This window comes from Felis catus, chromosome A3, assembly GCF_018350175.1.
Source record: "Felis catus isolate Fca126 chromosome A3, F.catus_Fca126_mat1.0, whole genome shotgun sequence".
Taxonomy (NCBI): Eukaryota; Metazoa; Chordata; class Mammalia; order Carnivora; family Felidae; genus Felis; species Felis catus.
In genome coordinates this window covers 11,745,001-11,769,327 of record NC_058370.1, presented here as the reverse complement: position 1 = coordinate 11,769,327, position 24,327 = coordinate 11,745,001, and the positions used below count along the sequence as shown (strand labels likewise).

Sequence of the window (24,327 nt, the reverse complement as noted above, 5' to 3'; positions counted from 1 at the left end):
TCAACCCACACACTCCTAGAGCCTCTGTGAGGTGCAGCAAAGAGCCGCCCGGATTCTGGGGTGGAGGGATGGTGGGGGGGGGGTTTGGGGGTGTTTGGGCTTTCACTGGGAGTTCTCTTAGGAGCCACGGTGACTATGCCTGGGGTGGGGGTGGGGTTGGGGCGCCTGCCTCGCTGGCTCCACACCCCATGTGGTGTGCGACAGGGGGCTTGGGTCTCTCCTGGCCACTCTGGACATCCAGAGGTCCCCCCTTTCTCTGCCACAGGACCCCAGCCTAATCTCACTCTCCAGGCCAATTCACGGTCGACAAGGACGCACTGTTCTTGCTATTGCGGAGATGGGGAAACTGAGGCTCAGGGAGGGACCAGGGCTGCAGAATCCCAGGCCCAAACCTCTGGAACCCAGGTGTGGCTCCATATCTAGGGTGTGAGTGTCACTCCAGGAGCTCTGGGTCAGGCCCTCGCTGCTCCTTCGGGCATCCCCTTGTCTGGACCCCCCTGATCGATCCCAGGGCCCCAGAGTGGGGAGAAGAAATCAAGATGTGCTGAGCCAAGAAGGAAATGAGGGAGCGAGGGTGGAGGTGCCCTGGGGCCCTGAGGAAGTGGCCCTGTACCCACTGTCCCTGTCAGTGGCCACCTGAACTTCCGCAGCACGAAAGCCCCTGAGCCGAGTGCCGAGGGAGGCCCGGGACTGATGGCTTCCTCACGCTGCGAAACCCACACTAAGGGTCCGTCATCATGCCCATTTCATAGACCAGGACACTCAAGGCCCAGAGGTCGGGTGGCTTGCCCAAACTCACAGAGAAGGATGTCAGGGGCCTGGGGTTAGAACCCCAGCTAACTGCTTCGGAGCCCACATTTACCCACTCGCTACGTTGTACGGCTTGTGGACGCGTGCACAGTCTCAGGTGCCCCCCAGATTCAAGGACCCCCCGTACCCATCTCCCGGGCCCTCCAGGGGCACCCATCAGCCACTTGCCAGCTGGGCGTCTTTGGGCCACTGGTGCCCCTCTCTGGGCCTCAGGGGCCCCGGCCCCTCCCTCTGCCCCCACCAGCATGGGGCTGTGCTGTTTCCAGGAACCCAGAGGTGCTTCACTGAACCAAGTGCCTGGTGCCCAGTTCTGTGATTTAGCTGAGCAGAGCTTGCATGGCACGTGCAGGTTCAGCCCTGGCTGGTTGGCGGGGGTCGGGCTCCCCGGGCATGGTTCAGGGCCCTGAGGCGGGGGTCCCTCTTCTGGCAGCCTGAGGGTCACGTATCTGTGATTTCGTAGGAAGTGCTGGCCTCGGGTGACTGTGTCACGGGGCACTGGCCCAGGGGATCTGGTCCCGGGCTGGGGGTGAGCGGGGGTTTGGAGTATCCCTCCTGGGGCTGAATTCTCAGTGGTGGTGGGTGTGTGTGTGGGGGGTGGGGGGGGACTCAGGGCTCTGAGTCACAGTCTGTGGTCAGGCTGAGGGGACCAAGGCTCAGGGGCCAGCAAACTGCTCGAGGTCACCAGCATGGCTGGCCTCTCACCACCTCCGGGCCTTTGGGAAAGTTGGGGTCAGAGGGGGCAGCAGGAGCTCTAGGGGCCAATGGACTCCCTTTAGGGCTCCATTTCTCCTTCCATCAAATGGGCTTGATAAGTAGTCCCTGCCTCTTAGGGCTGGGGGAAGACAGTTTTGTAACGTGCCCAGCTTGCAGAAGGTGGCTCTTAAGGTTTGATTGTTATCCTTAGTCCCTGGGTCACCTGGCTCCCCCGCCCCACTGGGGGGCATAGAGGGAAAGCTCTGGACGAAGACAGTTTGGGTTCAGATCCCAGGTCTCGTGGGCCACACTACACTAGTGACTTAACTTCTCTGAGTCTCAGTCTCCTCATCTGTAGAATGGGGGCACCGACAACATCACAGGATGGTGGGGAAGAAAAGTGATATGGGGGGTGTGATGTATTTCAGGCACCAGGATTTATTCAGTCAGCGCTGAATAAACTGACCTCACCAGGCTGGTCAAGGAGCTGACAGTCATGGGGAGGGGTGGGGGCAGGTAATTATGACAGCATGACTGGTTCAAGGCCACACTGGTCAGAGTGAATCTCACTGTGGCTCAGAGCTGTGTGATCTCGGGCCAGTCACTCAGCCTCTCTGGGCCTCAGTTTTATCCTGTTAACACAGGAAGACCCCAAGGTCATGGAGCAGAGGGCTGACTGGGGCCTGGGGTGCGGTCACATCTGTGCTCAGCGACCAGTGCAGGGCTGCACCCACAGGGAGAGGCAGAGGCTGTCGATGACTCCCAGACCACCGGCCCAGGTGGCTGTGCCTATAGGAAGGAGACCTTTTCCTAATTTGAAAGCACGGGCCTCCCTGTGTCTTTTCATCCATGCTGCCTCTGGGAAGCTCAGACACGGGCCACTGCCTCACCGTCCTCAGCCCCGGCATGTGTCCCCAGTCCCAGCTCTTCCCTCAGCTCTGGACCCGCCAGCCTCCTTGACCCCTCCGTCTGGCATCGCACGCAGTGGAATATACCCAGTGCTGAATGGCCCCCCACAAACTGGCTCCTCCGAGCCTCCCCCGGGGCAGGAGAAGTCAACACCGGCCTCCCTGGACTGGATCCAGAGCTGGGGGGTCTCTGCTCCTCCCCCCCGACCCCCGCACCCACCCCAGGTGCTCCACTACCCCAACAGTCTGGTTTCCGTGAATCCGAGAGGCCATGGAAATCGACTGGAGAGGTGCACAGTGTGGAACAATGTCCGTCTTGAACCAGTGAAGCATGGCGTGCGCCGTCCAGTCACTTCTTACCCGGTGTCCTGGGAACACCTGCGGCAGCCCCGTCCTCTCCTCCCTCCACACCCTGGTCCATCTCTGTCACCTCCGCGTCTCCTGCTTCCACCCTCACCCCCATGGTCTGTCCTCTGCATGCAGCTAGGACTGAGAAAACCCGAGTCACATCCTGTTCCTCCTTTGCACAGTCTCTGTCTCCCTCAGAGAAAAAAGGCAAATCTTTACAAGGCCCTGCATGATGTGTCCCTTGTCACTCGGGCCTCATCTTCTCCCTTATCTTCCTCGTTCACTCTGCTCCAGCCACACCGGCCTCCTGGCTGTTCCTGCAACAAATCAGACATGCTCCTGCCTCAGGGCCTTTGCACTGGCTGTTTCCTCTACCTAGAACATTCCTCTCTGCCCGCCCCCCCCCCCCCCCCCCCGCCAGGATCCACATGACTCACTCCCTCGTCTTATTCGGGTCTTTGTCCAAATGCCACCTTCTCAAATAGCAGGCCTTTCCTGCCCCACGCCAATCACCCCCGTCTGCCTACCCTGTTTTATTTTCCACCATAGCATCTATTGCCAACCAATATGCTACATAATTGAGTTTTTACTTATTTTTTCTTCCTGTACCCCCCTCCGTGGTCACCCCCCACCCCCCAGAATGTCAGTTTTATGAAGACAAGTGTTTCTGCCTGTTTTGTTCTCTGCTATATCCCCCGGGCCTGGGGCAGAGCCTGGCACCCAGTAGGTGCTCATTAAATACTTGTTAAATGAATGAATCTGGAGGTGTGGATGCTGACACATCTGTGGGTTATCTGGGGAGCCCTGGGGAGCTCTAGGATTTGGAATCACTCTATAAACTGTAGAGTATAATACTTGCTGGATGCCATGGCTGGGTCAGCATGTTCTCAGTTGGGGTTTGTGGGAAAGGGGCAGCTGAGGGTCCTGGTGTTTAGTCAGATTCCCAGAGCTGGGTGCTGATCAGGGGCCAGGCAAGAAGGGGAGGCAAGGGGGCTTCTGGGTCTGGCTTTAGGCCTCTGACCACAGTGTCAAGTTAGTGGAAAGAAAGATCAGGAAGGCAGTGGGGTCAGTGTGGCCGGAAGTGGCCGGCCCAGTCTTCTGGCCTGAATTATCTGGGAAGAAAAATAATCACATTCCAAGGAACCCATGGCTTGGGCGCCAGAACCGCTGTGGGGGTGGGGTGAGGAGGCGAGAGGCAGGCCTGGCTTGGGCAGGTGGCGGCCCTGCCTGAGGCTCAGCGAGGTCAAACGGTCAGGTCGGGGTGACCCAGGATGGCTGGCACTTGGACCAGGCCGGGGGAGGTGCCCCCAAGTTGTGAATGGCTGGGATGTGGCCACCAAGGGGCAGGTCCTGGGGAGGGGAGGCCACTGCTATAGACTGGGGCGCAGCTCGGGGACCACCTCACGACAGGCGGTGTTCACTCTCATCCCCCAGGCCTTGGTGGGGGCACCTGGGCGCACAGAGGGGGTTACTGACCCTATAAGCCACAGATAGGGCCCAAAAGACCTCATGGCCTTTCCTAGAATGGTCCCGAGGCCCAGACCTGGGGAGGATGATTGAGGTATTGTGTTCCAGACCCTTTTCTGTACTGTCTCATTTATCCTCACATCACCTTGCGAGGTCACCCCGTTCTTCCAGGCGCACTGGCTTCCTTGCCGGTCTGTCATCCCACCAAACTCATGCCAGCCTCAGGACATTGGCACCCTCAGCTCCCTCTGCCAATTCCTTCCCTAACCTGCACTCAGCTCAGATGTCACCTCCTTAGAGATCTTCTCCCCACACCCTTTCTCGTCTCACATCAGCTCACTGTGCTGTTTTTACCGCCCCGATCCAGTAGTTAAATTGTCTTATCGTCTCCCGTGCCTGGAACGACAGCTGGGTGAGGGCAAGGGGCTTCTCTGCCCTATCCTGCCTGTCCTGCAACCCCAAGGCCTGGCGCAGCAGCCCTCCCAACATCTGTTGCATGAACCAGTGTCAGACAGACCTGCCCTCTCTCTAGGCCTCACTCATGAGTGGATGCACCAACATGCTACCTTTTAGGAAAGATCTCATTTCATCCAGGCTGGACTTCAACACAGGACGAGGGTGGGGCTGAGGGCTTCTGTGGCCCCAGATCACTGCCTTTCTCTGAGGAACGGCCTGATGCTCTCGGAACCCTTGACAAGCCCGTGCGGACTCTGAGCCTGTTTCTAGAACATAGAAAAGGGGGCTCAGGGCAGATGTGGGGGATGTCTTGGGGCTGTGCAAGGGCCCTTAGAAATGGAAAACCCTTCCCAGCCGGGCTGCATATGAGGCCAGCGCATGTGAGGGAAAGGCCTGGGACAGAGCTAATGAATCCAGGGCAGGAGCAGCAGGACCCCAGCAAACCCTGGGTCTGTTCGTTCGTTCATTCATTCATTCTTCATCAGTCATCGCCCTCCCCTGTGCCCAGCACGGGACCCGGCACAGCACATCCCTGTGTCTCCTTGTTCATCTGTTCACAGAATGCCTGCGCTGGGCCAGGCACCGTGGACGTTTGCATCTTCCCACCCCAGGGCCTTTGCTCTTGCTGTTTCTTTTACCTGGAACTGTCCACCCTGCCAGGCTCTGGGCACAGCGGTTCCTCCACACACTTACAATCACCTCCTCAGAGAGGCCCTCCCTGCTCAGTGCTGCCCTCCCATCCTGTTCCTTTACTTGTGCTTAATGTTTCAAAAATGACCTTATCTGTGGTCGTCTCCCTTATTCAGTCCGCAGCTCCACGAAGGCAGGAGTTGTTTTGTTCCCTGCTGTGTCCCCAGCACAGCAGGCAGCAGGTAGAAAGCATGCAGTTAATGCTTGTCGCTTGTCGCTTGTCGAAGGAACAAACGAAGGAATGAACCAGTGAATGAAAGCTCTACTGGGAAAGCTCAGGGATGGGGTGCGGCTCCTTACCGAACCCAGAGGGGGGGGGGTGACCAGCAAACTGAAGCCAGAAAGAGGGCGGCTGGGGGGCAGGTGAGGAAACGGAGGGACGTGGTTTTATCTCAAGGCAGCATTAAAAGGTAGCTCGGGGGCGCCTGGGGGGCTCAGTCGGTTAAGCGTCAGACTCTTGATTTCGGCTCAGGTCATGAGCTCGTGGTTCTCGGGATCGATCCCCGCATCAGGCTCTGTGCTGACAGTGAGGAACCTGCTTGGGATTCGGTCTGTCTCCCTCTCTCTCTGCCCCACCCCTACTCACACTCAAGCTTTCTCTCTCTCTCAAAAATAAACTTAACAAAGATACAAGGTGGCTCAGAGGTGGCAACTGGCGGTTAAAAGTAAAAAAAAAAAAAAAAAAAAAAAGCCTTTAATCCACTGCCACCATAAAAATTGAGGTTCTTTACTAAATACTGATGTCTGGCTTCTCTTTTGAAAAATCAAAAGATGTGGCCACCCTGAGTCCATATTCCAGAGCTGAATAGGTCAGTTTTCCAGTTCGCAGTGGCCCCCATCAGGCCTTTGAAGCATTTGGGTTTGCGACCCCTGAAGCCAGAGGCAGCAAGGGTGTAGCTGGGGTAGAGCTCCTCCGGGTATGGGGGGGCGGGGAGGTTGCACCCCCCTCCCCCCCCGTGTTTCCTGCAAGTCCCCCTTCGTCAAATGCACGCAGGCTCCTGAGAGCCCTGCTCTGAAGTGGTCCCTCCCTGCCCAGAGGCCACATCTGTCAAGGTGGGGGCCTGGCTGGGACCGGAGGTGTGGCCCCAGAGCCCGCGCCTCGGTCTGCAGCGCGCGGGCGCCCTCTGCTGGCCGATGCCGGGTGCACAGCTCTGAGCCGGAACTCGTTCCAAATGTCCGCAGACCTGGGAAGTTTCTTTGCTGTTCTGCTCAGCGTTCAGGAGCTAACGTTTCCTGAGGGTTTGCTGTGTGTTGAGGACTGTGAGAATCCCACAACACGTAAAACCTCCAGTAATCCTTAGAATAACCCTGTGAAGTAGACAGAGAGAGGTTAAGGAGGCTGCCCAGGGCCACACAGCAGGTAGACGGATGAGCTGGGGTTGGCCCACCTGACTCCTGACCCCGGGGCTTCCTCGCTGGGGTCGTGGGATACATTACGTGAAGATCTCACCTCTCCTCACTCCTATCTATGCTTGTCCTTGCATCCACACAACCACTTACAAGCCTCCCCCGGAACCAAACTCAGCCAGTCCCTCCACCAACTCACCCATCCACCCTGCTGTCCAAACAGCACCCCGGGAGTTCATGGAGGGGCAGCCCAAGGCCTCACGGACCATCGAGGCCCTTCCCTTATCCCTGTCCATGGCCGGGAGAGGAAGGCCCAGGCCCAGCCCTGGGGAGTAACTCACGTGCTCTTTTAACGGGTTTCAGCTTTGGCGTTGCTTTTTGGTATGGGGGGCACAGCATGGGATAAACAGGATGAGGCCCTCACCTGCACGAGGTCCGCTCCAAGGAGGAAGAGAAGAATAACTGAAGATATTGTTAGATGTTAGTAACTGCCCAGAACAAAACACAAGCGGGTGCTGTGCCCAAAGGGGGACAGGGTGTGGGAAAGCCTCTCTTGGGAGGATATAAACGAGCCTCTATCCTGGCGATGGAGAGCCAGCCACACAGAGAAGAGCGTGACGAACATTCTAGGCTGAGTTTCTGTGTGGGGAATGGCCTGTGGGGGCTGGGGGGCAGGAGGGGGGGGCCCAGGGAGGTGATGGCGACTTGGGCTGGGAAGGTACTGGTGGATGTGAGAACCGGCTTCTGGAAGCAAGAAGTTTCTTAGTGCACCCATCCATCGGCACGAAGTCTGTGCCCTTCCAAGCACTGCCGGGGGCAGGACACATCAGGACACATCAGGACACACACCCGCGTCACGCAGCAAACGATGGGTGGTGTCAGAAAGCCGCTCTGTGGGCCGCATGCCTGTCTTCACCCCTATTAATTTACAGGACCCTGAGGTGGACGGGCCTTGAGGAGGGACTGAAAACGTCCCCGGCTGACCACAAGCGAAGGTTTCCAATTTGAGCTACTTGTACCGCAGGGCCCTCGATGGCTGGTGGAGGTGGCCTCCCATCAGCTAACCCTGCCAAGAACACCAGACCCGTCCGTGTATGCGTCAAATGTCCGTCTCAGACAGCTAGAACTCTTTTATGTAAGGCACTCTTACAAGCTGGTAGGAAAAACAAACAAAGAGGTCACGGTTGGGAGGGAAAAACATGACTTTTCAACTTGAGAGGACCCAGCCTCTCACCTAAGAAAATGCACAGGAGACTGTGGAATAGCCAACTCAGCTCAAAGATGGGCGGACAGAGAGGTAAGATCAGAGGGACGGTGGGGTGGGGGGTGGGGGGTGGGAAGAGACCCATCTTACATTGCTGATGGGAGGGTGAGATGCTATCCCCTTGGCAGGCAACTTGAAAATGACCCTAAGTGCCCACGTCCTTGGATGGAGAAGCCCACTCCCGGGACTTGACTCTCCAGGTGTGTGCACGCACACCCACACGCACCCTAAGGCTGGTGAGGGCTGCAAAACGTCAGAGACCGCCTGGGTGCCCATCAGGGCCGGGGGAGCAGGGTGGGGGTCCACCGCCTACTGGGTGCCCAGCGGCTGTTCAGAAGCACACGGCTCCTCCCCAGGGACCTCGGCAGGTCCCGTTTAGGAAGAAAAACCTGCAGGGGGAGGGCAAAGTGGAGGCCACGTTCCCGGTCGTGTTAAAAAACAAATGGTGGGAAGGAGGTAGGGGAGTGGAGGGAGGCCTGGTTTCAACCGGATCTGAAGGGCCCACGACGCAGGTGCTGGCCCGGAGACGATGGCTCAGAGGCCAAAGAGAACTTCACCTTCCGCTCTACTCCCTTTCTGCTGTTGGAAGTGCTTCCTAGGTCCGTGTGTTCTGTATTTAGTAAAGGCAAAGATGGGGTCTCCGGCTCGGGTTGGCCCGTCGTAGGTTTGCACATCAGTGTTTTCAGCGGGGGGTGCGATGTGGCGACTGTCCGTCACCACTAGCGAGGCCACCGCCTCTGTCCTTGCCGCAAGTGACCATACGGACACCTTCACATCTTAACATTTGTGGAATTGGGACGTTGCTTGTAATCAGTAGTGTCTTACATTTAACAGCGACAGCATTTTTGTCTTCGTGGTACATAAAAATGATGGCACGTCTCACAGTGGGACCGCATTGGACTCCGTGAAACACGGGTCTGTTTTTCGTGAATTCTGCAGCAACTCTCGGCTTCTTAGAAGCTTCCACCTGTGCTACAGGTGGTGCTGCCCATGCTCTGAGGACCAACAGTATGCCCATGGGCGCGGCTTCCAGGACCACAAGCCTCCCAGGGGCCAAAGGCCACCGTGATAACAACCAAGGGAGGGCCAAGGTGCAGCTGGTGACAGCCGTCTGTCCACGGAGCTCTCTGCTGTGGCCCACAAGCTGTGAAGGTCTCTGTTCTACGCGGGGAGTGAAGTGGATTCCACCTAAAAATCTGCATTCACAGCTTCTCTTACAAATCAAAGAGCTGGGGTTTGCTGAGCCCACATCCCGAGCACTGGGCAGCACCTCCATACTCACCCACCCCCGAACTCCGACGTGTGGCCGGTGCCTTCTTGTTCACAGTGGGAAGTCCGGCAGCAGCAGTGAGGCTGGCTCCGGCACTAGGCCTCCCCTCTTCCAAGGTCACCTCCCGCCAGCCAGTGGAGGCTCGGACTACAAGCAAGGGCAGGTAGCCTCCTGTGATCCCCACAAGAAAGCCTTCGGACAGCTCAGAGCTCTGTGGCCCGTCCAGCCCCCGCCCCGGCAGATTGGGACTCACCCTGGAAAGACACGCTTTCACAAGCTGCCCTTCCTTAGAATTTCCTCCTCGGCTGAGGAAGGAAGGGGACAGCCCTAATGGCATGCCATCGCTCCCGGGGTTCTGATGAGGAGTGTGGAGCAGACACAAGCAAGGAAGGGGGACGTGGCTTAGCGTCCACGGGCTCCTGGGGCGCAGGGGAAGAGTACGGAAGGGCAAGAGGCGGAGCCGGGAGCCCCGACAGACAGCCGGGGTGGACACAACGGCAGACCGCGGAGCCTGCCCCCACCCGAAGCGCTCCAGAACTTCCTCGACAGGACAGACACACAAGGGCCCTGCCCTCACTCCAAGATCGTGGTCAAAGGTCCCGGGGTCCTGGAGACCCACCGCGGGTTTGCTCTGGGTGCATCAGAGGGTGTGCTTTCTCGTCCACTCTGTCAGGTCGCTGTGCAGACCTCCGTGCACCCCCGGACCCCGCGGTTCTACCCAGTGAAAAATAATAGATGTATCTTCTTTCTTTCGAGAGCAAAGACCCGGCAGGTCTGAGCAGGCCACCTGGTGAAGCGGCACACTAGGCCCCCAGACAAGCGCGTCTTCCCTGCCCTAAATCTAGGCCCGACCTGCAGACCACCTGTAAACCCGCCGGCAACAAGGAAGAGCAGAGCACATGACCGTGGCACATAACTGCAGATCAGACTCAAACAGTTACCACGAGACTCGAGCTGAACTTCCAAAGCTCTGAGGTCAGTTTTGTTAGCCCGCTAAGAAGGTAAAAGGTGCACGCTCCAGCATCTCGGACGGCTCCTCCTTCTGGAGGCCACACAGCACATGGGAGCTGTCACCTTTAGATTCAGCCCCGAATCTGCCTTGGGGTTTCCCAGCAGCATTGTGAAAGAAGTTTAGAACCTCCCGTCCTTTTCCTCCCTCAGGGGAACTGAGGACGGAGGGCAAAGAACCCACACGGGTCCCGGCCAACTCCCTTCAGGGGGGCTGAAAGGCAGTGGTTCACTCCACAGGACTCGCAGGGACCATCTGGCAGGAATTCGGGCTGTGCTTTCTGGAGGATGAGGCTCTGACATCTGAGCTGGCCCCAGCAGCCACGAAAGAACGGCCCGGCCCCGGCCACAGGGCACTCAAGTCGTGCCTGCTGGCGGTTGGGACCACAGCAGGAAGTTCAAATCCTGGATAAAAACAGCCGCAGACACGTTTCCACTCCTTACACAGTAGAGAGCAGACAAACTGTCAAACAAAATTCTGGTCTCACGCACCAGAAATCCATGTGAAGGTCCCATTTTCCCCTTCCCAATAGACTAAATCCAGCCAGTAAGTACGCACTACAAGGGACTTAACAAAGCTACTTAAAGGAGAGCACCACCCCCCCGCCCCCTTATTCACTACAATCTTCTAGGACAGGGGTTGGCAAACTGTGGACCATGGGCCAAACCCGGCCCACTGCCTGTTCTTGTACAGCCCCTGGGTGAAGGATTTTCACAACTTACCTGATAATCAGGAATACTATCTTTGAATTCTGATGAAGCAAAACGTTATCCCCCCAAAAAAGAATTCCATTTTTTTCATCAGACTTGTAACATTACAAAAAGGATTGTACTCAATTATTAGATATTGAATTTCATCAATAAAAAAATTTTGTGGGAATCTGTTTTCTCTCACTATACGAATAAAACACGTACATAGGGTCTTCCTTCCATTTTGCCTCTTGGCCCACAAAGCCGCCCAAGGATTTACTGACTTAGGCCCTCGGTGGAAGAAGGTTTGCCGACCCCCGCTTTGGGAACATCAATTTGAATCCCAAAGCATCCAAGACATTAAATCGTTCCTAAATTACAAGCCAAGAGGAAGAAGGGCACAGCTTCTTAAATATTAACGCACACTTTTTTTTTTTTATTATATTAAAATCAGGCAATGGTCTGACAATAAAAAGGCTGCTTATGGAATACTGTTATGTTAAACTTTACTTACAGGATGTTAAATCCTTAGAACTAAGGTTTCCCCCAGAAAAAGATTAATGGAAACATCGATTGCTTTTCAGACTTGATAGTTGCTGCTTCAAAAGGTGGTTTTACACAAACACTAAATTAAAAAAAAAAAAAACTTTAGAACACAATGAATCGCTTTTATTTCGGTATGCATCCACATCTCAGCATTTAGTGGTCCTGAACAGAAAAGTGGAAAAACGCAGCAATTTGCCAGGAAGTCAAGCCCGCCAATTTCGGGGATCTGCTGTGCACACCGAGTTCTTTTTCAATCCCTGCTGAGGACCGTGAGAAACAGCAGCACCAAAACCAAAGTATGCACCGAATTCAAGGTTCTTTTTGTTCCAGTTGCCACATTCCAAACTAGACCCAAACGGATTGCAAGATGACCACATGAGAACCCTGTGTAAAACTTCTTCAATTTTTAAAAGCAAAAGCAATTACAGGAAAAGAAAATTCATTCAGAGGGACCGTGTGTGCTTACAAGTGTCTTCTGTGGCCTTTCTCCAAGTTTAACCACCAAGAACTTTGAGAGCTGGCAGGTGTGAGTACCCCTGGTGACTGTTCTTTTCACTTTATCAAAACCTGAGCTAAAAAACCGCATCAGCTGACGATGACAGCAGAGGGTGGCAGGGCTGAGGACCCAATATTCATTCCCAGGCTGGTGGAGAGTGAGTAAATGTGGTTCCAAAACTAAACGAGGGAAGTCAGAGACTCTTTCCAACCTTACCTGATGGCTTCTGGCCAAAGCAAGGAAGTATTGTGGAAAGTGTTGGGTGGTGATGGTACAAAAAGGGAGTTGAGGAGGAGGAAGGAAAAAGCAGCACCCCTCGATTAAGGTGGGGGAGAAGATATGGGGAGAGCCCTGAATTCCTCACCAAAGGCCAATTTCAGAGGGGAGCAGAGGGGGTTACAATCTATGCTTCGGCCAAGGGTGGTGGTGGAAAGTGAAGAAGGGACAATGGCTTGGGGGGGGGGGGTGTGGTGGTGGGGGGCATCATTTAAGACTTAAAAAAAGCAGGGGTGCAGCTGGAGCACCCCCACACACCCAGCAGTAGTCCCACAGGCTGTGACCTGAAACCTTCACACCTACTCTAGCAAGCCACCCCAAGCTGGAGGGCTGTTGCAGGGAGGGAGGGAGGGAGGGAGGGAAGGGAGGGAGGCAGGCAGGGAGGCAGGGGGAGGAGAAGGGGAGAAGGCAGAGACCCCAGGCCATGTAATCAGCAGCAAGGTGATTGTGTGATGTGTCTTTTCACAGTTGAGTTAGATGTGCCCCACCAGTTATGATGGGAACCAATTTAAATATACTTTCTTGATCCAGAAGTTCAACTATGTGGACAGTGGTTACACTTGACAGGATGATTTGTTATAGCACAACTTATATATTTTAAATGGACAAAAAAATTAGTATCGTTTACAGTATCTTAAGATAAATTGCCTTTGAATGGGAGCTTCCTTTCCAGAACTTTGAGGTCTACAAGACGTATCTAGAAAATTTACTACTGTGGAAAATGAAGACTGCTTAAATCGAATGGGAGGGGGGTAGGGGAGGGCCTGTGGTTTTTCTTTTGATTAATTGCTGTAACACTGTCCTTCGGGCGGCTGAGGGAGTTTCATGTTTTCTTTAGACATCATTAGACGCCGGAGCTCTTGCAGGACGACTTTGATGCTATATGAATTCTGCCATTTTGCTAGCACTGATATGGCTCTTGGGTCCACCTACAAAAAGGCAAACGAGAAAAGTACCGTCAGGCTCTCAAACAAATGAATCGCTACATGCTGGAGTTAAGCTACCGACATGAGTGAAATGCACTTTTCAAGCTGAACATGCCAGTCACACAGTGAGACCCGACACGCAGAGCCCCTGCACGATCCCCTCCCTCCAGTCAGTCTGTTTTTCTGTTTGTGTCTCTGTTTGGGAGAAGGAAGTCTTGGATAAGTAGAGCCACCTTTAGAGAAATGGCTCACACACTCGGCAAGACTCAACCCAACTGGCTCTAGAACGGTGGCCTCTTCTCTTGGGCTGGCTGCTGCCACTGCTCACAGCCTGTCCTGTCTCAAGTCTACACCCTGGTGGACGGTAACGACGCACAGGGCAGTAGGACAGCCGAGGCAGGCGGTGGCCCAGGTCCACGCTCTCGTGACGAGGATTGCCCCAGAGTCACACTCTCAAGTTATGCTCGCAATTCCCAGAGGAAATTTTCCAAAATGTGGGTAGAGTTCCGGGTTCTGGACTTCAGGTGGAACTCAGGTATGACCTTAAACCCTGAACACACAGCAACAAGGCTCGTCTCTTCCCAGTCTGCTTTCAAGTCTTCTGAGTACCTCAAAACAAAGGCTTAGTTCACATGATGTTAACGTGTAAAACCCTTCAACCCTTGCTGATTTTCCCTTTGAACGAGAGCAGGTCTCAAAGGTGCAAAGCCTCTGGCAAGAAACACACGGAGGAAGAATGTATTAACATCACTTTGATTTTGCAGCATTTACTGTACTGTTGCTGTTACTGCCTTCTTACGACAAGTGACACTGGCTTTCCGTACATGGTAGTAAAAATAAGTATAAAACGAGGCCGTTAAACAGAAAAAAATGCTATGTACCACAAATAAGGCTCAGGAAGTAAAAGTATGATCCTGGATAAGATTTTGCATCTCTGGGCCTTGGTTTCCTCATCTCTACCTCATGAATGGAATGAGCTGATATCTCCAAGTGACCTGCACGGTGCTGGCCCAGAGTAAGTGTCGTATGAGTGATGATTTAAATACAGCTGGGGAACAGGCCTTCGCCCCAAGTCCGCATATGTTCATACTGCAACGCATTTCATCATCAAAGAACCAAGGAATACACGGAATGAGGGCCAAAGTGCCCCTGATGGTAAACACAAAGCATTTCTCAACCCAAACAAGTATGGGCAGGAAAAACAACTTACCACTCCATTAGAACTATTAACTCCATTCATATTAATTTTTGTTACAAATCTTACAAAGGGGGGTGCTTCTGGGTATTTAGGTCCACATTCTATTTTAAGGCTGTATATTCGGTTTTCATAAATTGTCTGGAAAAAAAAAAAAAGGTACAGAGACATCAGACAATTACAAACCATGAATTCAAAAAGGCAGATCTTTTTGAAACCCCATTTATTCCTGCCTGCAGAACTGGTGTATCTGCCTCCTTTATACACAGGCTACTTGTTACTTGTCAAGTTAGTAGTAACTAGTCTCCACACTAGTGCATATGAACTCTGGTCTCGGGGGGGGGGGGGGGAATAAAAAGACAGACAATTTAAAACAGTATCATTGAAATTTTGAGTTAGTATTAAGGCCAATCAGACGGACTGGTTTTTCTATTAATTTCTCTACCTGGCAGATCTGTCCCATGCTCTGGGAATGGTGTGTGAGGAGTATTCTTTACTCCGGGAAGCAACACTAAATGTCTGCTCACGCCAGGGACATCAGCCAATGCATCAGATGCCACTATGTGCAGAGCAGAGAAGAGGCAGCTCTTCGCTTCAACATTAAAGCAAAGTCAGAGGGCGCGGATGCAGACGCGAGAGCTGCTTCCCCGCTCCATCATCCGTCTGGGGTTGGGCGCCACACGAGGGAGCTCAACTGCTAGGTGCCGCCTCTCCCTGCAGCCGTGACACTGACCTGAGAGATTACAGGCATTTAGTGGGTGAGGCGGGAGGCTAAAGATACCAGGCCCGCGGAGGAAAAACCTGTCCTTCAAATGCCAACGGGGGCTCTGTAGAAACACACGGCAAAGTCCGACCCCCCAGGCCGATGGACTCCTCGCTGCACTGCTGCTGGCGGGCTGTTCCGTCTGCCTAGAGCGCCCTGCCCCCACCTGAGCCGCCACACAGCCACTGAGACCCAGTTCAAACATCACCTGGTCAAATGTCACACAGGACAAGCTAGTCCCAGCTTTCTGTTCTTTTATGAAGTCCCAGTGTTATCATTTACTTGTCTGAACACCACCGTGAAAGGTGATGCCTCTCCATAATATTGGCCCCCTTGAAGGCAGAGGCCACCCACCCTCCAATAGGTCCCCCTCGCAGGCACCAGTGTTCCCCTCCCCAGTGCCTGCTGCACCAGTAAAGGCTCCTGTGTAAACAGCGACATCTAGCTGTCTTGGGGGAAACAAGTTACAGAAGACGTGATTTAAATCCTTGAAAACATTATGTCTAAACAGTGATCAATCCCTGACAAAAAACTCGAACATGTTTTAAAATTCAGAAGGCATTCATGTGGGGTGCCTGGGTGGCTCAGTCGGTTAAGCGTCCGACTTCGGCTCAGGTCATGATCTCACAGTTCGTGAGTTTCAGCCCCACATGGGCCTCTGTGCTGACAGCTCAGAGCCTGGAGCTGCTTCAGATTCTGTGTCTCCTCTCTCTCTCCCTCCCCTGCTTGTGCTCTGTCTCTCTCTGTCTCAAAAATAAACATTAAAAAAAAAAAAAAAAAAGAAGGCACTCATAATATCCCCACAGGAACCTTACACATCCATGTAACAGGGACTCCAAACTGTGACAAACCTAAACTCAATTCTGGATTTCCACCTACCCTCACTCAACCTGCTCTTTCCCTCTTCTTCCCTTGTACGTGGCACCACCATCTAGCCATTAGATAAAGCAAAACCTGGCAGCCACCTAGAATTCCCTTTTCTCTTACCCCTTACCTTCCAATCACAAGAAAGGCTCAGCTTCCACCTCCAAGAGAGATTCCACGCCCACCTGCTTCCCTCCACCACGCACCTCCTCTCAAGCACCCCTGGTCTCTGCTCTCTTGCTCCCCCTACAATCTGCTCTCCACATAGCAGCCTGACTGACCTTCCAAAACCAAGAAGTGGCCCGGCTGGCCTAACCCCTCCAGTGGCTGCTAGTGACCCGAGAAGGAAGCCCGTGTTCCTGGGTCAGACCCTGCTGTGCACACCTGCCTTCCTCTCTTTTTATTCTTCGCCCCGTCTAGCCCCAACTTCTCTCCACCTTGGGGCCCCGAAACTGGTTGCGTCTCTGCGTCCATCCTAGCTCTTTGGCTCAAGGGGACCTTCCTCTCAGAAGTCTTCCTGACTCCCCATCTGAAGTCTCATGTCAGACCTTCTTCGATAAACTCAGAACAAGAAGGGCAGGGGCCTCAACCGAATTGGTACTCAAATGTTCCTGGACTTGAATATTGCTCTTTACAAGTTAAAAAAAAAAAAAAAATCAGTAAACACAAGAAGGAAGCCAAAGAGACTTATGGAAAATACGATAAAAGGTCTATCCTTAGCATCTAGCATGGTCTCCATCAGCAACTACTCACTCAGCAATATCTGTCAACTGTATGAGCCCAAGTTCATCTCTGGATGTGTCCAGCATTCATGCTCAATGGTTTGTCACACAATTGAAAGACAGAATCTCTTATACAGAATAGTCCCTGGGGGCATGGGCTTGTGGTAATTATCAAAGTGAGTCTTTTTAAAATATTGGATCTACATTTTGGAGTTTCTGATGCATCAATTTATTCACCTGTGAGAACGTTTTATGGCTTATCAGCCTCGATATACTTTTACTAATCATTCTATTAACAACGACATCAAAATGGTTAAGAAGGTGGACAGCTTGGTAACAGGTTTCTGATTATTCCATACGTTAAATCTCGTAACTCTTGACACTATCAAGTCTAATTTAAAAATAGGCATTCTGTGACGAACTTCCTAGAAAGCAAAAAAGAAATACTAAATTTCTGACCATTGACACTCAACTGGCAATTTCACTGAAACCCACGAAAAAAATGCCTCAAGTCAAGTGAACACAGAGACACTGGAAGGGTCATTAAAAAGCCCAAAGCAAGACTTTTGTAGAAAACAGGGTTCTGGTTTTCTTCTTTTGTTCTGTTCACTAGTGCTCCAGGGACCTGCTAAAGGTTTCACTGAAGAAAGGAAATGTGCCCCAAGAGGTGCTAGAACATGGTACCTCTGTGAGGAACACTGTTCCAGATTCATCGTTTGATCATGAAACGCTTTCCACCTTGTTGACATGGCTTGAGCTTCATGGGGCAATTTGGTAGTGCCTATCAGAATGAGAAACACGCAAGCTCAAACCAGCAAAGCCATTTCTAGGTATTTCCTACAGGCAGACTCATACTTACGCACAAAAATGTGGAACACTGTCTGCAACAGCAAAAATAACTGTAAACAATCAAAATGTCCACCTGCAAGCAAGGGACTGACTCAACAAATTCGGCATATTCATAAAATCGGGTACCCTGTCGTCTTTTCAAAGACTGAGGCCAGACAAAGACTGCCAAGACGTGGCTCTTGGTACAGATCAAGGTGCAGAATAGGTATATCCTATAAAAGCAGGCAGACACCTCCCTCCAAGTGTGGCTATGTGAATGTGCACACGGGTTGTTTCATGCATTAGACACTACGAGCCCAGAGCCTAGAGATTACAAACTTCTCCTGGGCCTAAACTATATACAGGAGATAATCCCAGCCTAATCATGATGAAAAACATCAGATAAATTCCAATACAGACATTCTACAAAACACCTGACCAGTATTCTCCAAAACTGTCAAGGGCAACAGAAACAAGAAAAACCTGAAATTGTCACAGCCACAGCCACCCTTGTGGGACAGGATGACAAAATATAATGTGGTATCTTGGATAGGATTCTGGAACAGAAAATAGACACAAGGTAAAAATTAAGAACACCTGAATAAAATATGGACTTTGGTTAACAGTAAGCCATCCGTATCTGGATCACTGGTTGTAACAAACGTACTATCCCAACATAAGATACTAACAACAGGGAAAGGTGGGGGGGGGGAGGGGAACACATGGGAACGTTCCATACTACCTTTGCACCTTTTCTTTAAGCCTAGAAGTATTATGAAATAAAATTTATCTTTAAACTGTATGATACATGAGAAAAGGAAAAGGTACTGATTGCAAAAACAAGCAAAATGACAAAATCTCAGTATATAAAAAGGTGATTCAGGTCAACCAGACAACTGCTCCTCAGTTGAAATCTGACGCAGGTATACACAAGTTATGTGTGATGCACAAGGTGGGCCCTTTAAAAGGTGAGAAATCCTTAATGGAGTGGCTCTGAAGATGGGAAGGAAAATGCACAGGAAGAGGTGTGAGAGGGGAGGTACTGAATGCTGCTCCCAGTTAATCTGGAGAGCGGGGATATGGCAGGTAGGGACAGCCCAGGAAGGGAGATACCGCACTAGGTACTTTAACAGAGAATTTAATATAGGGAAGTGGTTAAACAGGTGTCACTGGACTGAAAAGGCAGAAAGGGATCCGAGCTAACACAGAGGGAACCGGCAGAAAGCAGTGGTGTCCCTTGGCTGGGGGAACAGAGGGAATAAGCCAGTTTTTCAGACCTAGAGGCTCAGGGTTACAGGTCTCCAGAGCTGAACCCAGACCTCTGAGGAGGCACTGTGGGCCAGCTCTGGGAGCGCCCCCTCGAGTTGGATGGAGGCTGAGACCCATTGCTGATGCTGGGATGAAGGGCCATTACCAGAGTGGCTCTGACAGAACAGGCCCTTCTTCTTGCCTTTCAGGCGCTCTCCTGCGTCCCTGATTGGAGGAACCCAATAGAGCACCAGCTGACAAAGGAAAAATGTAGTTTGCAGAGTCCTGGCCCCAGTATTCAAAGCAGAGCTGAGAAAGGTGGGCTTAGAGCTTAAACCGGCACCTGCAAAACACCCCTCCAGACACTGATGAGACACAACCTTCCTTCGTACCAAGCCTCTCCCTCTTCCCACCGGCCACCAGGGTATCCTTCTGAGCAAGCCACTGGACCCATCTTCAGGTGACATTAATTATTCATTTCTCTGACTTAATGCCGGCACCACCTGAATATTCTTCAACCTAAAGACTAAACTGTCAAGTTAACCACACAATCATCTAATGTAAAATACGAAGGAGAAAGGAGGCACTTGTTCCTGTCCATTAGATTTCTCTTCCTGCCATGTCAGCCTACATGAGCCCCTCATTGTGGCATTGAGAGCTGCTCTGACTTCTAGCGTCTTTTAATGTCCCCAAGCATTTTCACTGCCTCCTGGGACCACTCCTCCAGGTGCTTGGTTCTGACGGGCCCGTGCCCCCCAAGTCTTCCTGGCCCCAGGGCTAAGTTACTGTTTCCTGCTGCATTAGCTCTGTGCTCCCACACTGTGCCTTTTCTGCTTTTGCAGTCCAACACCAATTTGATCACCTTCCTTTATTAAATTAGCTTTCTTGAAATACCTAGCATGGCTTTCTCTTTTCCTGACACAAAGAGTTAAGGGGAACAAAGTAAACTTCTTCCTTTACATATTCTGTGTTGTTTGAGAATTTTTATGAGGATATATTCACGTATCATACATGTCACATAAAGCTTTTTAAAAAGAGACAGATCAACATGCACTGATATGGAAAGACTTCCACCATCTGTTATGTGAAAAACACGAAGCTGCAAAACATTGTGTAGAGCAAGGTCTCATTTTTATTAAAAAGGATATGCATTTATGTTTGTGTACCCAAAAGCAAAAGCCAGTAGGAACACACACAGTCTGTGGGGAGTATAATGAAATGGGGGAAAGGATCAGTCTCCTTTTAGTTCACACACTTGTGTAATTATGTTTCGTTCTTAAGCATGTGTAGGGACTTTTAGAGAAGTACGTGTATAAACACACACCCAGGCTCTAACCACGTGTATGAACACACACCCAGGCTCTAACCACGCACAAAAACATTATCTTGGAGAACTCCAGAGGCATAACAGTGTTTCTCAACCCAGGCAATTTCTGCCCAGCCCCCCACCCCAACATCTGGAGACATTAATGGTTGTCACAACTGGAGGAGAGAGGTGCTACTCTGCTAGTGAGCAGAGACCTGGAGTGCTGCTGACCCTACAATGCACAAGACAGCCCCGCAACAAAGAAGGATCCAGCTCAAGATGTGAATGGTGCTCAGGCTGAGAAACTGCTCTGTAACCTGGCCACTCTGTAACCTGTTCTCTGTTGGAGACAGTTGGACATTATGTCAGAATTTTGCAAATGGCACTTGGATGAGGAACTTTAAAGCAACTCAAAGTACAAAAAGGAAAATGGCAAAAAAATAAGCCTCCTTTCCACGCTGGCCCCAGCCAGCTAGATCTTTTGAAGAAGGCAACCACTGTCACCAATTTCTTTTATGTTCTTCCAAAAGTACTGTAAACACAGTATATGTACGACCTCCTGCTCTCCCCCACCTCCTCAGTGGCAGCATATTCTATACTGCCTTGTACCTTCCTTTTCGGCCTTAAATATCATGGAAAGCGTTCCAGTTGAGCACACATAAATCTGGCTCCTGTTTTTCAACAGCTCAACAGCACATACTATGGTCTGCTGAAAGACACTGAGGTGGTTTCCAATATTTTGCTACTACTGAAAATGCTGCATTCAATAATTTTGTACATAGAGGCCTTTGGGCAACACATTAAAAAGAGCAGAGTAAATTCCTAGAGTTGCTGGATCACTTTTTTTTTTTTTTTTTTTTTTGCTGGACCACTTTTGATGGAAGATTTTCTTGTTGAGTCATACAGCAGCAAAAATACAACAGGGAGATAAGTTACTCAAGTGCTCTATTTAGATACTAATAACTATGTTGATATTGCAAAGTCACAGTTTATCCCTTGTATAAGGGATGCTAGTCATAAAATAGACCGGTCATAGGAAGCACCCAGAAGCACACAGTTCCCTGTACAACTTTGCTTTTAACCTTGGGGATCCAGGGCAAGCATAATGACAGGGATAAAAAAAAGAAAAAAAAAGTCAATAACAAGCGTTGGTGAGGGTGTGGAGAAACCAACACCCTCATGTACTGTTGGGTGGGAATATAAAACGGTGCAGCCGCTTTGGAAAATAGTCTGACAGTTATTTAAAATGTTCAACATAAAGTTGCCATATGATCCAGGCAGTTCCACTCCTAGGTATATGCCCAAGAGAAATGAAAACATATGTCCACACAAAAACCTATACACAAAAATTCATAGCAGCATTGCTCATAATTGGCAAAATATGGAACAAATTCAAATGTCTGTCAATCAATTAATGAGTGAAGAAAATGTGGTCTATCCACAAAATGGAACGTCATTCAGCCATAGGAAGGAATGAGCTACTGGTAAGTGCTGTGACATGTATGAACCTTGAAAACATGCTAAATAAAAGCTCGTCACAAAAGACCACATATTGTGTAATTCCATTTATATGAAATGTTCAGAAGAGACAAATTCACAGAGACAAAAAGTAAATGAAAGGCTGTCAAAGGGGAGGGATGGGGACGGGAGACAGAATGGGAGTGACTGCTGATGGGGGAGGTTTCTCTCCGGAGTCACGAAATGTTCTGAAATTACTGACAGGTGCACAATTCTGAATATGATAAAAACCACTGAACTGTACAGTTTAAAGGTGTATTCTACAGTTTTCAAATCCTAGGATATAGGAATTTTTACCTCAATAAAGCTGTTATTAAAAAAAAGAGAAAAAAGAAAAAAGAAAAAAGAATGTGTGGAAGGCAGGCACTGTGCGTACCGCAGCCACTCACTGCAAGTTAGCTCCCTACGGAAATCACTAAAGTGAAACTCAGGGTCATCCAGGGTATTGTAGGTAGAACAGAATATTTTCAATGGGATTTGGTGGTTCATTTTGTTCATTCATTGTTTCACTGTGAAACTCAGCAGTATTTAGTAGATTCTCAATGTTGTACATTGGTTCATTCTTAATTTGTTAGAACCTAAAAATCAGTCGGTTGATTAATAAATCTATTGAACAACTACTTGATTCTGAGTCATCTCCAGGTGCTCTGGAGAGTAAGGGGGAGGGAAGAATAATTCTCATCCTCGAGAAACCTAACCCATTCTCAGGAAGAGAAGAGATGTAGTGAAGGAAGCTGTCAACCACGCGGTGGACGCTCAGAGACAACGAGAAATGATTTCCATGAAGAAACTAGCTTTCTAGATCAGGTTCCCCCCAGTATTTGATAGATCCATAAATCCTGGTTTTCAGAGATTAAAAAAAAAAGATAAACAAATGAGTAAAAACAGTAAATTGGATAGGTTTTCAAAACCCAAAAAACCAAAAGTACAGGGTCAAAAATGACTCAACAAGTAACGTTGAACGGCAAAGCTAGCCATTCACCATCGGTGTTTATGACGGTCCGAGACGAACATCAGACGGTCCTAACACTTAGTGAGCATGGCCCTCTTCCTTGTTCCAGCCGGGACCACATCCCACGTGTCTTCCTACTCCCCACAGAGCTGGTGGAGGGCCTGGGCACGCAGTGAGAAGAAGGAGAGCACCAGCATCTTGAAACACAAGCGGAAGAAGGGAAGGTCTTGCTCCATTCAGGCAGAATCTCCTATTGTCTGCAACAAGCGTCACATTGCAGGAATCTAACACCCCATGTGATTCTCAAATGGGAACAGAGGAAAACTCACAATCTAAGCAGCGGGGAGACAATGTAGCACAGTGGTTAGGAACACAGAGTCTGGAGCCAGGACCCCTATGGGCATTAGCAGCTACGTGACTCTGGGCGAGGAACTTCATTTCTCTATTTCCTCACCTGTAAAACAAATGCAACCAGAGGCTGAACCTAACTACAGGAGAACCTAACAACAGGTTCTCATGAGAGTGAGATGACATTTCTTGGGGGTTTCACTATGTACGCTAAAACAAAGTCAGCTGGCACTATGAAGCCTGGGAACTCTCACAAATCACGAAACTCTAAAGGAGAGGTCAGTTTTCTCATCCCCGTTGTCACTGTCTTCTTCACAAAGGCCTCTGGGTCTCAAAGTGCCTGGAACAGACCAGAGCCAACCAGGCAGGCAAGAAGCCTTTGCTGAACAGCCCGATGAATTAAGATATGGGTGCATGGGTCCCGACCTGGGACACAGTGAATGAAAACCACAACTGTGAAGGCCAAAGTTTGTTTCGACCAGGTCTTCTCAGAACCCTGGCTGTATCTGGAGCCTTGTTATCTGATAAGCCCCAGAGTCTGTTCTAAACTACATCTGAGGGTGCAATTACCTCAAACCTCACTGTCTACATTGTCATGTAAATTCACACTAGGAGTCTAAACAGGTTTTTCCTTACCATGTGGAGGGATTAAACAGCATCAGAGGAGGTTCAAATATATAAACTGAAACTGGTCAAAAAAGAATAGCCACATTTCAGAAAATATACCATTGGTGAGCTTTTTCCGTGATAAGGCTAATATTTCTTAAAAGGAGGCACAGTGAATTTAAGACATTGACATTTATAGCCGTAGCTCGACGCTTACTCTTGGAGGCCCAATTATCATCCCTGTCCATCTTGTAAGTGTCATGTCTTCGTCATCTTCTAGACCCCAGCTAACTGTGCCATCTCCTACTCCTTTCTGGCCTTCTTCCAGTTCTTCCAACAGTCGAAAATTGCGAGGGACTTTTACTCCTAAAATAAATGGAAAGAAATTCAAGATACTAGCAACTCCAGGGGAACCTGTAAGCCTAGATCTAGCTGCTCGTTATTACTCCGTGGAAATACAGATGCTAACATGCAAAAAAGGCCGAAAGTCGTCGTCCCTTAAACTTGTTCCCAGGGCTTCCGGTACCGACCAGAGTAACCACAGGAAGGGGCACGTGGTTTTGTTACAGGTGAAGCGACGACTAACCCAGCCTGGAGAGACAACCCACCCCCCACCTCCGTAGCTTTGATAAACTTCATCGAGAGTTTACGTGTCTAAATGTTGATCAATTTGGGTCCACGATAGTTGAAAACCATCAGTATCAGTATCATGAATACGAAGTGCCTTGGAAGGGAAGAGGCTATTCCTTTCATTTTGCTCTTATCATGCATTTCTGAGGCTA

At 50.5% G+C, this 24,327-nt stretch overlaps 1 protein-coding gene and 1 long non-coding RNA gene across 8 annotated transcripts in view; both read right to left on the bottom strand.

Moving 5' to 3' along the window:
• Nucleotides 1-1,923: 1,923 nt before the first annotated feature.
• LOC123384282 lies at nucleotides 1,924-5,438 on the bottom strand. The gene is made up of 2 exons (XR_006595107.1): nucleotides 4,793-5,438; nucleotides 1,924-3,076 (listed from the first exon to the last, which is right to left on the bottom strand). It is a non-coding gene; the product is annotated as an uncharacterized LOC123384282 (long non-coding RNA).
• Nucleotides 5,439-11,598: 6,160 nt separating this feature from the next.
• The window catches only part of UBE2V1 (ubiquitin conjugating enzyme E2 V1), a 31,056-nt gene continuing 18,327 nt past the window's right edge, over nucleotides 11,599-24,327 (bottom strand). For 4 of the 7 annotated variants that reach the window (XM_003983388.6, XM_019826366.3, XM_045053503.1 and 1 more), the window contains exons 2-4: nucleotides 23,763-23,911; nucleotides 14,406-14,531; nucleotides 11,599-13,198 (exon numbers count right to left, since the gene is read on the bottom strand). In XM_003983388.6, the coding sequence (XP_003983437.1) occupies nucleotides 13,052-13,198; nucleotides 14,406-14,531; nucleotides 23,763-23,911 (422 nt within the window). In that variant the 3' untranslated portion in view covers nucleotides 11,599-13,051. The remainder of the gene's footprint in view (nucleotides 13,199-14,405; nucleotides 14,532-23,762; nucleotides 23,912-24,327) is intronic. The other 3 variants (XM_045053504.1, XM_019826367.3, XM_045053501.1) reach the window with 2 other exon arrangements.